The sequence below is a fragment of the Cydia amplana genome, chromosome 19, assembly GCF_948474715.1.
Source record: "Cydia amplana chromosome 19, ilCydAmpl1.1, whole genome shotgun sequence".
In the NCBI taxonomy this organism is placed as follows: Eukaryota; Metazoa; Arthropoda; class Insecta; order Lepidoptera; family Tortricidae; genus Cydia; species Cydia amplana.
The window spans coordinates 12,022,460-12,038,996 of record NC_086087.1 but is presented as its reverse complement, the minus strand read 5'-3'; the positions used below and the strand labels follow the sequence as shown (position 1 = coordinate 12,038,996).

General features: G+C 41.7%; 2 protein-coding genes across 2 annotated transcripts; one reads left to right on the top strand and one right to left on the bottom strand.

The window, feature by feature from the left end:
- Positions 1 to 275: 275 nt before the first annotated feature.
- On the top strand, positions 276 to 6,441 carry LOC134656765 (gustatory receptor for sugar taste 43a-like). The gene is made up of 8 exons (XM_063512287.1): positions 276 to 469; positions 901 to 1,045; positions 1,413 to 1,553; positions 3,266 to 3,373; positions 3,883 to 4,059; positions 5,023 to 5,135; positions 5,771 to 5,935; positions 6,352 to 6,441. The coding sequence occupies exons 1-8, from the start codon at positions 281 to 283 to the stop codon at positions 6,418 to 6,420; spliced, it is 1,107 nt and encodes a 368-aa protein (XP_063368357.1). The 5' UTR covers positions 276 to 280; the 3' UTR covers positions 6,421 to 6,441.
- A 1,313-nt stretch (positions 6,442 to 7,754) lies between these two features.
- LOC134656969 (glutamic acid-rich protein-like) lies at positions 7,755 to 11,207 on the bottom strand. The gene is made up of 3 exons (XM_063512534.1): positions 11,030 to 11,207; positions 9,653 to 9,774; positions 7,755 to 7,987 (listed from the first exon to the last, which is right to left on the bottom strand). The coding sequence occupies exons 1-3, from the start codon at positions 11,173 to 11,175 to the stop codon at positions 7,755 to 7,757; spliced, it is 501 nt and encodes a 166-aa protein (XP_063368604.1). The 5' UTR covers positions 11,176 to 11,207.
- Between the last annotated feature and the right edge of the window lie 5,330 nt (positions 11,208 to 16,537).

Here is a 16,537-nt window from a genome sequence, read left to right as displayed (position 1 = left end):
TTTTTCTAAACTGAATAGTTTGCGCGAGAGACACTTCCAAAGTGGTAAAATGTGTGTCCCCCCCCCCCCTAACTTCTAAAATAAGAGAATGATAAAACTAAAAAAAATATATGATGTACATTACCATGTAAACTTCCACCGAAAATTGGTTTGAACGAGATCTAGCAAGTAGTTTTTTTTTAATACGTCATAAATCGCCTAAATACGGAACCCTTCATGGGCGAGTCCGACTCGCACTTGGCCGCTTTTTTCATTTGCAATCTCGCCTTCAGACGCGGTGATGCTGGCAGCCTTAATCCTGGACATCTGCCTAGAGCCCGAACAGAGGATCCGCATCGGGGAGACGACGATGAAGATGTTTGTTTGGTGCTCCGACATGCTGCTGATGATGATGATCGCCAGCGTCGCCGTCTACATGGCGCCCAAGAGGATGAACCACCTCGTTCACGTGATGGATCAGTTGCGACAGGTATCAGGCCGCGTAGCCAACGTGCCAATCGCTTACGCTCCGAAGCGATCGAAACGCAACTGTTACTGTCGCACTAATATGGAAGAGTGATAGAGAGACACGATTCGATGGCGAACCGATAGCGATTGTCACTTTGGCTAGGCCGCCAGGCCTTGCCAAGATGACAGTCGTTGATAGAAAACGACAATCGAAGCTTAAATAATCTGTGAAAATTGTCAAGTGACTTTTCGTATCATTTTTTTTTAGGGTTCCGTACCTCAAAAGGAAAAAACGGAACCCTAATAGGATCACTCGTCTGTCTGTCTGTCCGTCTGTCACAGCCTATTTCTACTATAATTATAGCTGTAAGTCCTCGCTTTCAATACGGGAAATCGTATCATCTGTCATCCCGAATGTAGATAGTTATTTTAAAATGCTGCTTTTTGTTTCAGGTCAGCACCGAACTCAAAATCAATCCATCGGCAAGGAGCGAAAAGATCAAAAGCATTACAATCGTCTGCATATCTTTGTGGGCAGCCACCATCTTGATAGCGGACTTTTATAGTTTTTTGGGTCCATTATTGGACAGCAAAATATGTAAGTACTCTTACCTGTGAGCCATGGAATGTACTCTCCGATGCACGCTCGACGCTGATGCCAACGGCCATACATTTGACTTAACCAATGTATAGCAGTCGATGTCAGCCTAGAGGATGACTCACGCTAGAACGGTCCGGGTCCGGGCCGAGGCGACCGACACTTCATTTTCTATGACGGTTGATGAGTGATCACGTGATGTTTTCTGTAGAAAACTGAAGTACATGGTAATAATTCAAGGCATTGTAATATGCCTAAATTAGAGATTAAATACTTTCACTTTCACTTACACCTATAGAATTCATAATTGTAGTGTAACCTAGGATTACAATACCCACACAACTGATATGAAGAAACTAATTCGCAGGGTACATAATGTGCATGTACGGACCGTACTACGTAGGAAACCTGATGGGAATTCTCGTTGTTCTGCAATGGAGCTGTGCCGTGCTGGCCGTGCATGCCGCCGTGGTTGCTGTGAATGATGAGCTGGCAACGTTGCGCAGAGGTCAGTACCTATCTGCTAGTTGACTATACTTCGTTTTTTTTAGCATTAGAAATTTGATAAACAAACTTGATGTGTCTTTTAATTGAAAAACACATTTTAAAAATAAGTTACGGTAAATATGTAACAATTATGAATCTAATCATCTTCCTCGCGTTGTCCCGGCATTTTGCCACGGCTCATGGGAGCCTGGGGTCCGCTTGGCAACTAATCCCAGTAATTGGCGTGGGCACTAGTTTTACGAAAGCGACTGCCATCTGACCTTCCAACCCAAAGGGTAAACTAGGCCCGTATTGGGATTAGTCCGGTTTCCTCACGATGTTTTCCTTCACCGAAAAGCGACTGGTAAATATCAAATGATGACAATTATGAATCTAATACGATCTTTTATAGTCTTCTCCTTTCATAAGTAATAGTTATTGATTTTTAAAAAGTGTTTTTCAATTAAAAGACATGTCAAAATCGCTTACCTTCTTTCAAGTTCTTTCTAATGCTAAAAAAACGAACTATATAATGTACCATCACGCTCCGCGATTGCTGCGCCCAGTGGCGTAGCGTGAACTAATCTAGCCGTAGGCGAAATCGTATCTGCGGGGCCCTTTTCTTTCACTGTGCCCGAAGGGGCTTCGCGCGAGGCCCCTCTTAGGGAGCGAGGCCGTGGGTGACGACCCACTTCGCCCACGCCTAGCTATACGCCACTGGCTGCACCATTTACAGTCCTAGCTAAATTGGTTGTTCAATACTTACGCTATAATATTTCCAATTTAGCAAGAACCCTAAATGGCATAACTATCCCGTGTGGTGACTGTACATGGGAAACTTTATGGAAGTACTATTGCTGCTGCAATGGAGCTGGCCGTGGTTGCTGTTAATGACGAGCTGGCAACGTTGCGCCTAGCCAAGGTGACAATCGCTATCGCTTCGACAGCGAAACGCTTTGTGTCTTTATATCACTCTTCCATATTACTGCGACAGTGACAGCTGCGTTTCGATCGCTACGGAGCGTTAGCGATTGGCATGTTGGCTACGCGGCCAGTACCTACCTGCCGGTTGACTAGGTATAGGCAATGAATGGGAACTATTGGCTATGGGCTATATTGCTAGGGTTGCCATACGTCCCGTATATACGGGACTGTCACCATATTTAAGTATCACGTCCCGTATTTTTACTGGTCCCGTTTTTGTCCCGTATATTACTTTCCCGTATTTTGTCGACCAGTCTGGCCTAATGGGTAGTGACACTGTCTATGAAGAGTATGAAACCGATGGTCCCGGGTTCTTGAGCTTACCGTGGGGCTTAGTCAATTTGTGTAAAAATGTCCTGTAATATTGATTTATTTATTAATAGCGCTCTACGACGGAGATGGCGGGACGACTTAGACACCTTCATTAATAAAAGGCCGGGAAAAGCTCAACAACGGGAGTCGTGGAAATCAAGGGGAGAGGCCTTTGCCCAGCAGTGGGACACCATAACAGGCTATTACAAAAAAAATAGCGCTCTAGAATACCACTGTCCCTTATCAGTTCCGACTAATTATGGCAACCCTATATATTGCTGCTACAGACCTACAGTGGAGCTGTGCCATATTGGCCGTGGTTGCTCTTAATAAGTCTCTTTGGTAAATTATACATCCAATTTGTAGAAAGTCATAGAAAATACATGAAAATACACAACTTAATAAGATATGAATTAATTGCCCGGTCTCATTTTCAAGCTAAGTTCGAGTTGGAGCAAACTACAGCATTGGACGACTTGTTGAGACCACCGAAATCTGAACGCAACACTCTGGTCGACTGCTTCACAAAGCCAGCGAAGACTCCAGGTAAAGTGGAGTCCAGACGAGACAATTTTTCGCCAATCTGATGAAATTGCCCGATCGAATCAGGCCGTGCGGACGCAAACGCCAATTTGATTCCCCGATCAAATCAGCAGGTGCGGACACAAAATTCAAAAATGCCAATTTTCGTAGTTAGTATCTATGGAATGCAAATTGGTGAATTAAATTGTGTACGTGTGGACGCTAGATGAGATTGGCGCCAATTATTTTCCTGATCAAATCGGTCGATTTGCCCAGCTCGTCTTACTTTTGACTCCAATCTAGCAGTACCTATTCATTTACCTTGAATTGGCCTCCAGAACTTAGTAGCTTTTTCGATGTGCTCGAGGATGTGTTAATTCTACTTGGATTCGTAATCGTGGAACTTAGTCAGGCAAAGGTTATTGTTACCTAAGGGAAAAAATACCTTAGAAAATAATCAAGTTTAAAAAAAAATCCTTAGTGTGGCAATTTCCTCCAAATATAATTCCTCAAAAAAACCCAATCCTTTTCAGGAGACTCCATGACCCTGTCCCAAGCGCAAGCCACCATTCGCCGTCTCGCTCTCTCCCACGAGCGTATTAGCGAGCTCATGAGACAGCTGAACGCCTCCAATGGCGTCTTCCTGATGTTCGTGCTCATGTCTACGTTTATTCGGCTGGTGCTGACACCATACTACCTTCTGGAGAGATGTACGATATTGCTGTCTAACTTTCTCTCAAGGGGCCCACAGATTACCAGTTCACCAAACGATATAGAATAAGAATAGAATAGAATAAGATTTATTCAGGACGCTTAACCTTTTCGACGCCGTGTCAAACACAAAAGCTGTCTCTCAGACGCCACGTCACCGAAGTGTCAAAACTGAAATTGAACTTTATGCATATGCACCTAGGTCTATGTTGCTCTGTGGTCTATGACCGATTAATACGTCTTTGGCGTTGGACCTGCGGTGCGTATATATCGGTCATTGGCGTCCAAAAGGTTAATGCAACAACATTTTACAAAAACGGTTTAATACGTCACTGGAAAGGTTTCCACTCAGCTTGGTGTCAAGGTATCTTATGAGTACCTTGACGCTGGTCTTCCATATCAGCCTGTCAGTTAAAAAGGTGACAGTTCCGAACAACTGACAGGCTGATATCGTCCGGTGAACTGGTAATCTGTGGGCCCCTTTAGAGCGTGCGGCACGACAGCTCATTGCCACCGACGGGATCTGGTTTTTTTTTGTGGACGAACTGTCCTAACTTAATCAAAGTACCTGTCTACGCTAAGCTATCTTAAGAACAGTACTAGTCTTAAACATTAGGTTTAGACGATGAGTACTAAGGTCATGTTGCTATGAGATGAAACAAGTTGTGACTTTTCTGCTGTCCGTAACCTATAGGTATTGTTTTTTTAAACAGTTGAAAATCACTGATATATCCTCCTAAGGCCCAAGGTCCCACCTATAGTACTTATTGAGTTCGATGTAATTTAAACCATATGCAATTGGAACAGAGTCGTTTTTGCTTTGTTTCGTTCAATTTTCAAACAACGCAAAATCAACTCTATTTCCTACCATTTAGGTTCAAATTTCAGTGGCAAATTTTGTATGTTTAGTTTGTATGGCTGGGCTTAGGAGGATATAATGGTTGTAACAATATTTCCCGCAGTTGACCATGATGAAAGGATCCTGTACGAGTTGCTACTACAAATCAACTGGAGTCTGTTCCACGTCATCACGCTTCTCCTGACGATAGAACCTTGTCACTGGACACAGGAGCAGGTAATCCGCATTCAAGCTTAACGCCTACACCCACTTGAGGTTGCTCTCTAGAGATTGTCGCTGTATTATTATACTGCTCGGAGCAGGCGTAGGCGCAAGTCGAACTATAGTCTGGACAAACTATAGTATTTATTAAATGTAACAGCCATTGGAAATCTTTCTTTTATTTACAAAAGCAAAAAAATTGAAGCTCAAATTTAATTCGTTTTTTAATGGCTAAATATTTGTGATCCGAATATGTCTTCTCTTTCTCGCGTTGTCCCGGCATTTTGGCCACGGCTCATGGGAGCCTGGGGTCCGCTTGGCAACTAATCCCAGGAATTGGCGTAGGCACTAGTTTTTACGAACGCGACTGCCATCTGACCTTCCAACCCAGAGGGTAAACTAGGCCTTATTGGGATTAGTCCGGTTTCCTCACGATGTTTTCCTTCACCGAAAAGCGACTGGTAAATATCTAATGATATTTCGTACATAAGTTCCGAAAAACTCATTGGTACGAGCCGGAGTTTGAACCCGCGACCTCCGGATTGCAAGTCGCACGCTCTTACCGCTAGGCCACCAGCGCTTTTTTTGTGATCCAAATATTTTAAAATCATAGATTCTCATATTTAATATGATAATCATGTTACAATCAGAGGGAGCGCACCCAGGTCCTGCTGACCCACCTGATCGTCCACCTGGCTCCGAAGAGCGAGCGGCTCTCGAAGGAGCTCGACCAGTTCGCCAAGCAGATCCTACTCAGCAACGCCAAGTACATGCCGCTCGGCGTCTACGCGCTAGCACGCCCGCTCATGGCTACGGTATTGTATAATAAAATCCTAGTTATTCTTGAAATTGACACAGGTAAAACCCCCAGAAATACCAAGCCTCATGATGGAGAAACCTACAAAAACAATAAATAGTAATAGAGACTTGCAGTGGACCATTATCGAACCACGAACAGTGAACATGTGAAGCATAATTATATTAATCTAGATCAGCAATTGTACTTACATTCATAAATTTTTATTATATGAGCGAAATCCTAATCTTCTGCTGAGTTTCTAGACATAGTTCGAAAATTGTTTACATATGTTTATAATACTGACTATGTACTAACAGTATAAGTGTCTTGGCTTAGGTTGCTGTAAACATATACACTTGTGTTTGTTTGAGTAAAGAATACAACAAGACTTTAATCGACAAACTAGGCTGAAAAGTTTTCTTTTTATTGCAGATTTTGGGCGGAGTAACGACTTACCTGGTGATAATCATCCAGTTTCAGAAGATCTCTGACCAACTTTAAGATTGAATCGGAACCAATGTAAAGACAGCGCATTTTCCCGAATAAGCGCATCACAAGAGCTGATTACTTTCAGTAGGTAATTCAAAGCCTGAATATCTATGGTCAGTTAATACATTCAGATATTCCGTGACCATAGAGATATTGACATACAAATAGACAGGTGCCATAGACCGTAGAGATTCAGGCACTGAATTACTGAAAAAATCAGCTCGCATTGTGATGCGCCTGCAGGCCTCATCTATGTATTACCTATACGAATATTATCAATACTAGATTGGCGCAAACTCGTGGGTTTACGTGGATAGGTGAGCGTGGAATCACTCCAATCTGTAAGATCTGCGTAATGTACCGAATCCGCATTTCTAATTCAAGAAAAGGCTTACAAAACTAAAATAATCAGTAATCATAAGTAAATATGTATAAGAATAAATGTTCTTTGAATAGTAATATGTGTTATCCTTCACGCCGAATGTAAATTAGTTCTGTGAAAGGGCTCATAGTGCTCAGCCGAGTCTAAAGGACTCGAAGTATCAAGGCTGAATTAGCTAGGTATACTAGAACGCTCACTTTCGCCTTGAGTACTTTAAGTGGGATCCCGGCGGGATAAGTTTTCGCGCAATCTAACTAAATTGTCAATTTAATACCTAGTGAAGCACGGACGCAATAATAAAATTCCAGGACATTGGGCTGACGCAATAATTAAATTCCTGGACATTCGGTTGATTCCACAGAATTATTAAATTTTGTACGTGTGGTCGCTAGATAAAATTGACACCAGTTTAATTTATGATCAAAATGGCGTCATCTTTGATTGTCACATCCGGATTCGCTTTAGCCTCCCAAAGCTTGCCTCTGAAATTTGAACCCAACTAAACTGTAGGAAATAGAGTTGATTTTGCGTTGATTGGAAATTGAATGAAACAAAGCAAAAGCGACTCTGTTCCAACTGAACATGGTTTAAATTACATCCAACTGAATAGTTACTATAGGTAGGACCTTCGGCCTAAGGAGGCTAAGACGGCCGACAATGGCGTCATAGTATGTATTACGTGACATAAACATATAGACGCTTTGATTTCCACAAATGAGACGGTAACAGCATTTTATCTGTTAATCACGTGGTGCTTTCTATAGAAAGCGAGGCGCCAGAAGCTGCGACCATGCCCCGGTCAGGTTTAGCGTGAGATTACATTTAATTTCTTCCGCCCCTACAATCATTCATTAGGGGATGGATTTTAAATAAAACTGCCCATATTGCTGCAGAAAAACCAAAAAACGCTATATTTATTAATTGCCCAATATAGTCATTTAAGACTGATTCCATAAATCAAGTCTTAATTATTGTCATAACTGAACGACGGACTATCCCCTTCCACATCATAATTGTCCACCCTATCTCCCTGTTTGTCCATATCTTCCGTCCCTTTCTCCTCGTACCGCTGCGCGTTGTCATCCGTGTCACTGCCGGCGGTGCTCCCGCGTTTCTCTCCCTCGCTCTCGTAGTATTCCCCGTTGTTGTCCTGCTCTTGCCGGCCGTAATGGTCCTCGCCGGCTTGTTGAGCTGCCTCTGTAATGTAATAGTACAACAAGAATTCACGAGTGCGAATTGAAGCCCGAAGCCGAAGGTGAGAGAATACGAGTTCGTAATTCCTGTACCGCTCGTGGCACACAATGTTTTTCATCACACTTGTAAGGAAAAAAGGGAAAAATAGTTTTTTCGATACAAGTGCGAAAAAGAGGAAATTCGAAACGAGTGGCGATAAATTAAAACACGACCGAAGGGATAGTTTTAAATCGACACGAGTTGCGAATTACCTATTCGCACGTGTATCGAACAACGTTTTACAGTACATATGGCACTTTAAAGTTTCGACATACGCACGAAAAGTGCTATTTTACGCACTAGTGCGGAAAAGTAGCCCCATATGTACTGTAATAGTTATTTTCGATACAAGTGCGAAAAAGAGGAAATTAGAAACGAGTGGCGATAAATTAAAACACGACCGAAGGGAGTGTTTTAAATCGACACGAGTTGCGAATTACCTATTCGCACGTGTATCGAACAACGTTTTACAGTACATATGGCACTTTAAAGTTTCGACATACGCACGAAAAGTGCTATTTTACGCACTAGTGCGGAAAAGTAGCCCCATATGTACTGTAAAAATATTTACTGCCTAATTTCGGACGTATATTACAGCCCTAGGTCGAAATTTGGGTTTTACGCATCGCTTACGTGTACCTTACCTATACGTGTAGGACGTGGGTAAATTATAATGATGAAAAATAAGGTTACATTAATGTAAAGCGTGACTAGAGTGATATATGTTAGCTCAACGTCTATAATAATATAAGAGTTACGCTACGCCCGGCTAAAACGTATACATAAAATTAAATAGAATTCCTAACGAATTGTTAACGAGTTTGCTATACTATTAGCTTTATTACTTAATCGGGGCGCCTGGCAACTGTTCATTGGAGGAAATCAGAGTGGTAGTCCAGTGGAAATCACTGGGAAAGTTGTCTACCGTTCAACTTTGGGAACACATCAAATTATTATAGCAAATATATATTTGCTATATGTGTTTCTTTGTCATATTGGTGAGCAATAAAGAATATTTGTATTGTATTGTATATTTTGATTTGTGTTTTTAGTAGATTTAGAGATGGTCAAAGACGCTTAGTCTTCTAAGGGCCACTTGCACCATTCACTAACCCGGGCTTAACCGGGACAACCTGGAGTTACCATGTTTACCAGTACAATTTGACACCGGGTTAACGGTTTAACCGGTTAACCCAGGGTTAGTGGGGTGGTGCAAGTGGCGCTAAGAAGGCATACCTATAGGGGAGAAATTGGGACGGGTACCGCCGTGACGGGGTAGGCTGGTCCAGAGGCAGGCGTGGCTCACTCCGCGATTTCGTCGCTTTGCTACAGGTAGCTAAAAGTACATCCGTTCCACACCAATTTTGGTGGCTAGCCATAAGCCGTGCGTGGCGCTGTCGCCACCTAGCGGCCATATCTGTGCTGATCGTAACAGACGCGTTTTGTTAGAGAGTGAGTCTTCTGTACCTAGTACTATTATTTATTCTGTGCCAGAGGGCGTTAGCCGCGATACCTGATGAAGACGCCGGCTTCCACTACTGGAATATTTAGTCACTTTTCCCGTTCTTTAATTTTTAGGTTTTTTTTTTGGTGATCGATATAGAGTACCTATTGTATTGTAATACGTACCAGTGTCGTCCTTGTCGTCGTTGTAACGGTCTTCGGTGTTGTCAGCGTTAGTTTCTTGTTGTTTCTCCTGATATCCCTTTTCGTTTTCATATCTGTCTTCGTTTTTCTCTTCGTTCTTTTCTCTGTATCATAATAGAATAAAAAGATTATTATTACTACTTTTACATTTCATTCTGTTTAATAAAAATATTAGCAATTAACAGGGGTCGGACAAAAAGTGCGGATGACGTCAAACCACTTATAGGATGATTTCAAATAGTATTTTTGATTTTCATAAACAATTATCACTTATCATTTATCAACCTCTTTATTAAACGATATCGCCACTTGAAATGAGTAAGTACGTTTTTGACTGACACATTGTCAATCGAACAATAAATTGACTTTTTTTTGACGTTATTGTTTAGCTATTGTATCTTCACGATTATATTTAGCTAAAATTTATATTTACTAATGTATAAGAAAACGCTCTAAAATGTCATCTTTACTCGAATATTGTGGCAAGTTTCGTGAAATTTATTTTATTCACTACATCACCCTACCACCTGTATTATTAATTCCATGGATTTATTTACGATTATTTTGTTACTTCATTAATACTACTTTGTTACTACATGTCACACGGAAGTTTAAATACAAACTCAAACATCATCCTGTGTGCAAGATTACGTCATTTTTACGTCATCCGCACTTTTTGTCCGACCCCTGGCAATTAACAATCTGAATATCACCAAAGAATATATTGTGACGTACCATGGGAAAAGGTACCTTACGGCGGCTGGCGCTTACGTCGCATAGCACCGCAATAGTATTGGAGCGGCGTTAATAATATATAGCGTAAGCGCCAACCGCTATAAAGGTACCTTTACCCGTAAGACGTCACAATTATTGTGTAATATTGTGAATTGGTAAGTATTTAAGAGCGTGTTAGATTAATGCATTAAGTATGACTACAGAATAGGAACCATCATTCGACGCAAAGGTACAAAAGAAGAATTTCCACAGCAGTTCACCTGCGTTCCTCCCCCTCCTCATAATCGTCCTCCCCTCTGCTCCCATACTTGACGCCCTATTCCAGTATTCTGACTCATCATCAGCTCGGTCTTCTAGCTCCTGGCTTCGCTCGGCAGAGTAGTCGGGGAACTCTGCCTCCATCTTATCAGGGGATCGAGCGAGGCGGTAGGCCTGCACGTCGTAGGACCATCATTCGACACGAGAAGTACGGAAGAACGGACCGATACGACCTTCAAGAAAAGAACGTATTCCCATCTCGAAGGCCGGCACCGCAATTAGAACCCCTCTTGTGTTCTTGGGTGACGGTAATCGCTTAATTTTAGGCGTTTCATGTCCTCCTACATAAAAAAGAAGAATTTCTACCTGCGTTCCTCCCCCTTCTCATAATCGTCCTCCCCTCTGCTCCCATACTTGACGCCCTCCCTATTCCAGTAGTCTGACTCATCATCAGCTCGGTCTTGCAGCTCCTGGCTTCGCTCGGCAGAGTAGTCGGGGAACTCTGCCTCCATCTTGTCAGGGGATCGAGCGAGGCGGTAGGCCTGCACGTCGTAGGACCATCATTCGACACGAGAAGTACGGAAGAACGGACCGATACGACCTTCAAACCGTCAAGAAAAGAGCGTATTCCCACCTCAAAGGCCGGCACCGCAATTAGAACCCCTCTTGTGTTCTTGGGTGACGGTAATCGCTTAATTTTAGGCGTTTCATGTCCTCCTACATAAAAAAAAAGAATTTCTACCTGCGTTCCTCCCCCTTCTCATAATCGTCCTCCCCTCTGCTCCCATACTTGACGCCCTCCCTACTCCAGTAGTCTGACTCATCATCAGCTCGGTCTTCTAGCTCCTGGCTTCGCTCGGCGGAGTAGTCGGGGAACTCTGCCTCCATCTTGTCGGGGGATCGAGCGAGGCGGTAGGCCTGCACGTTGAGATGGATTGCTGGAAAGAAACAGGGTTTTTGTAGGTAATTTACAATAATTTTAAGGGTGATAAGTATGTTATATAAATACTATTACTGGCCCTCCATAGTAATGGCCAATGTTAACAAAAATAAAGAAGGCAATTAAGAGTGGCCAATTACTTTGGGGTGGCCAATAACTAATGTCACCTTAGGTAGAGTCCGTCTAACTAAGTTAACTTTGCACCGACTTGTATAGAACATAATGAGGGAGTGTCATTATAAACGTCATATTTTCATTACAAATTTGACGTTGATGATGACAGTACCACACTTTTTCATTGCAACTGACATGCAGACAAGTTGATTTGGTCCGACTCTAAAGGGCCACTTGTAACCTGTACCATTCACTAACCCGGGGTTAACCGGTTAAACCTGGTCAACATGGCTACCAGTACAATTTGACACTGGGTTAACGATTTAACCGCTTAACTTCGGGTTAGTGGGATGTTGCAAGTGGCGCTAAGGTAACTAGGTAGGTAATAGTAAAAAAAGCATAGGTACTTAACCATTCAGGTTTTTTTTACTTTGGGATATGGGAAAGAAAGAATTAGAAATTAATATATGGTTTGCTTACCGCCAACGCAGACGACCAGAGCGAAACAAACTCTTGCTGAAGCCATTTTCGGAATTCGTACCAATGCCAAAAGACATCTTCTTTTTATATTCTTCGGGCCTTTGAAGCTACACCGCATTATTATTAAATAACGTAGGTATTTGCTGATAGCTCACACGCAACTTAGATAAAAGTATCTACTTGCTTATATGGAAATTTGTAATTATTTGACCTACTTTGAAAGAAATTAAATGTCATTACGTGTGAGTGTGAGACTAATAAACTAATTATAGTACTTAATATTATACTCTTATTACTCTGGGATACATTTAAAGTTTACATCTTGTCTGTGGTTTACATACATATCTGCAAAGTTTGACCAAGATGGCTAGGTATTCTCTTACATAACGAAGTCCAATTCCAAACCACAAAAGATAACTTTCGTAGTAAGGTAAACGTACTGGTGCTCGACGCGGCGGTGGTGGCGGATCTTGAAACTTAAGTCAATGTCAATAGAGGTGACAGCAGGGTGTCATCTATAGGGCATTAGCATGTCGAGCACTAGTACGTTTACCTTAAGTATGGAAATCAAACCTTCATCAGCGTTATTCAAATTTGTCCACCATACTAGTCCTTTCTACCTGTATTTTAGACCTACTATTCATTATTCATTCCTTCGCTTTTCTCAATTACGACCTTTATGCAAAACCAACCCAATTTTTTAAATTTACGCACATGTCAAAAGCCGAAAACATGGTTCCTTATCTTATCCTCGTTTATGTAAAACTGTCACCGCTACGTGACAGAAGTTAGTGGGACACTATAATTACCAAACGTGCATAATGCTGCGGTGTGGCGTGGTTGTTTTGATCGTTGGTGTCATTTATGTGAGTGGAGAAGGTATGTATAACAAAGACAACGGGTTGCACTCACGGAGTGCCGGCAGAAGTGAAAACTCAATGACTAGTCCAAAATGCAGTATGTATAATTGAGGTTAACGTCAACTAGCGTTAGCGTTAATTACTTGAAACCCCTAAGCACATCACTGTTAGTACTCTAGTTATATTAATACCAGTTAGAGCGAAACTCACTAGATGTCATTTAAATCAATAAAGAAAAACTCAATGACATTACATTACATATGTAACAGTTTTCCATGTAATGTCATTGAGTTTATCTTTATTGATTTAAATGCCATCTAAATGAGTGGCCATCTAAATCTTACGGTCACGTGATCGTCTTATGCTGTCTCGAGTTTAACATTTTTTCCCCACCCCAAAAAGTGCACAGCGCCGCTAAAGAAGTTTTCACTTCAAAATATAGTGGACGACCGCTTACAAAAGTAGTCCCCATTTTCCTCCCTGGATACTGGACATTATGGAAAATGTTTTTACATATTTATGTATTGGACCGTAGTAGCTCCTTCGTTTAATTTTTATCGATTTTTCGATTATTATGAATGTTAGGAGCGAATAACAAATTCCATACGAAGCTCCTAACTCTTATAATAGGAGCATAGCTATGGTTAATCTTATACCTTTAAACGAGCAATTCTTGTATAATATACATATTACGAGGATCTCGGAAACGGCTCTAACGATTTCGACGAAATTTGCTATATTCCCATATTTTTAGTTTTTATATGTTTTCCGAGCAAAGCTCGTTGTCCCAGATATTATACAATAAATTGTTTACAAATAACTACCTACTATTATACAAATATTTTCCTTAATGTCAATATCGATAGGTAGAAGCGGTCCAATACCCTCTATGAGGTAGACGTCCGAATGCTCTCCATTGTCAGTAGAGAGTCATCTATTGTGCATGTCGAGCAATAAGACATTTACCTTAATATCTATAAAATATCCTTCGTAGGCTCGGAGCCTTCACAACGGCAATACCTAAGTGCGCTAGAAAACCTGCCCACATTATTCAACCACATCATCGGCATGCTGAAAGTGAAACCAGAGGTCCTTGAGAAGAACGACGTCACAACCTTCCTGGAATCACCACTAGATGGCGACGTCGAAATAAGTCCACGGGAAACTGAACTTAATGTGTTTAAGAGAGAGTCGAAATTTGAAGACGCCAATGTAAATAAAGAGCGATCTGATTGGTTTCTAGAAGCAGATGAATCTGATGCATTCGTTGGTTCGATTCCTGGAGAGTTCCAGTTGACGGCAGAAGACGTAGCCGAGAGGATGTTGCTGACTGAAAGAAAATTGGAAGAATATCATAACGATACTCGTTGAATATCAAATGTATTGTATAACACAGTATAGCTGGTATGTATCCTCCCGCGTTTTGTCTATGTTCTTTCGTTGATGTTGACAATGTCATGAGTTAGAAAATATATTCTTTTGTCCTGACTAGAATCCAGAGTTTTATTCATGTTTATTTATCGGATTATTCCCATACATTTCAATAACACATTTTTATGTTGTACCAATATGTCACACTAAAGCAGGTTTAATGATCATGTAAGTAGTGTTAGCTATGTTAATTATACATTTAATGTTATGTTTAGGTAATTACAATATATAAATCTTGTGTAATTATACGCTTTACAACTTATGAATCATACCTACATATAATAAGTGCAATAAGATAAGTTTCGTTTTTTTTTTTGGCAAACCCACTTCACAGAGCTGAAAGCTTGAAGTTTGAAGTCTACCAAACGCGAACGTTTGTTAAAATTATCAACAATATGTCGCAGTAGGTATGAAAAAATTCCAATATATTTATCGGCCAACCTCACGCAACTACACAAGGTGCTTACTGCTTTATGCTTACAATTATCTGTACACTGTGTACAATCCTCTATTGCAGCCATTCTCAAAGTGTGTTCCGCGGAACCCTAGGGTTCCGCGACACCCCTGCAGGGGTTCCGCAAGAATTTAGACTAATAAAATAAGCATAATTATTATGCTTATTAATAAAAAAATACATTTCTAAAAACTATTGTTTTATTGTAGGGTTCCATCAAGTATTTCGCTTTCCAAAAGGGTTTGTCAAAAAAAAAGATTGAGAACCGCTGCTCTATTGTCAAGGTGCTAGAGTGCACCCCGGCCGCTTCGATATATAAATTAGGTAGAACTGAGGCAATACTTAAGTCCTATCGTTAGTGACCATCGGTGAGTGTATAAAACTGCATGAGAATGACAAGGTAGGTCGCCGCGCCGCCAAACATCTGCAAAGTAAACAGATCTTTCATATAATTGTGGCTCACAGATCATTTAATATTTGTGGCGTTCCATGCCTAAAGGTCCTTATGCTCTATTTGCAATGTGCTGAGTATAATAGGTATTCGGATGGCGGAAATTAGCCTATAACTACGTTAGCCAGCACAATTTGGCTTGGCGAATTTATCAAGCTCGGAACTTGCTTGTTCCTCAAAACTAGTGAGATGATTTTATTAGTTCAATCACCTGATAGAACACCTGTACCTACAGCGGCAGTAGCACGGTCGCATTTTTATCGCCTGAGTGCCTACCGCGAACCACGTTCGACGTGTTGCCTCTCTGTCGCACTTGTAAATTCGTACGTAAGTGTGACAGGGAGAAAACACGTCGGACGTGGTTCGCGGTAGGGCCTCTGTCACCATGCCCGTCACGTCCTAACAAGTAATTAAGTACGAAAGTGACAGGCGATAAAAATCCAACCGGCGCTCCAAGGACTAGTGGGAGGCGCGGCCACATTTTAAGGAGGGCGCGGGGCCTCAGGAAATTTTAACACGATTACCTAATAGTTCTCCGTTTCCTTGCATCGAAGCGAAAAGGGGGGCGTGGTAACTTCATTTTAGGCAGCAGGGGGGGCGTGCCTTAAAAAAGTTTGGGAACCCCTGGACTAGGCAATCATAACCTCGCTAGATGCATAAAGCGATGTTTTTGGACAGCTTACCGACGCTACGAGCGGCCGACCGAGGGTCACCACACCGAGGGGTGAAAACTTGACATTAGCCAGGACAGTCTGTTTTGCGAACTGATTCAACTCCCGAGCCAGAAGCTTGCTCTTCGGCGCCAGGCGGACGGCTACTCGGCTTAGCAGGCACTTGGTGATTTCTCTCTGATAAAAGAAACAAAATATTGTATATACAATACCGTAAAAGTATAAAACTTTGACCTTTAACACAACTTTGCGCACCGCGTCACAGTTCATTAAAAGCGAAATAACTTAAAAGTAGTTACAGAATACACTTTCTTCAAAAAGCGCGTCACTCATACTTAGTTCAGTAAAAGCGCCCAGGCTCCTTCGGCCGTGGTAAAAAGCAGGGACAACGTGAGGAAGATGATGATGAGACGATGAGATGAGATGCGGATGAGATGTGGATAAGCCTGTGGGTGTATTTTGCGATACTTTTG

What these genes read in the sequence shown, in the direction of transcription:
- LOC134656765 (XM_063512287.1), top strand. Translation starts at nt 281, where the DNA reads ATGCTGGCAGCCTTAATCCTGGACATCTGCCTAGAGCCCGAACAGAGG. An exon ending in ATTATTGGACAGCAAAATAT is followed by an intron (nt 1,046 to 1,412) that starts GTAAGTACTCTT and finishes ACTAATTCGCAG; the next exon opens with GGTACATAATGTGCATGTAC. An exon ending in AAAGCCAGCGAAGACTCCAG is followed by an intron (nt 3,374 to 3,882) that starts GTAAAGTGGAGT and finishes AATCCTTTTCAG; the next exon opens with GAGACTCCATGACCCTGTCC.
- LOC134656969 (XM_063512534.1), bottom strand. Translation starts at nt 11,175, where the DNA reads ATGGAGGCAGAGTTCCCCGACTACTCTGCCGAGCGAAGCCAGGAGCTG. An exon ending in GAGAAGGGGGAGGAACGCAG is followed by an intron (nt 9,775 to 11,029) that starts GTAGAAATTCTT and finishes ATTATGATACAG; the next exon opens with AGAAAAGAACGAAGAGAAAA. An exon ending in CGACGACAAGGACGACACTG is followed by an intron (nt 7,988 to 9,652) that starts GTACGTATTACA and finishes ATTACATTACAG; the next exon opens with AGGCAGCTCAACAAGCCGGC.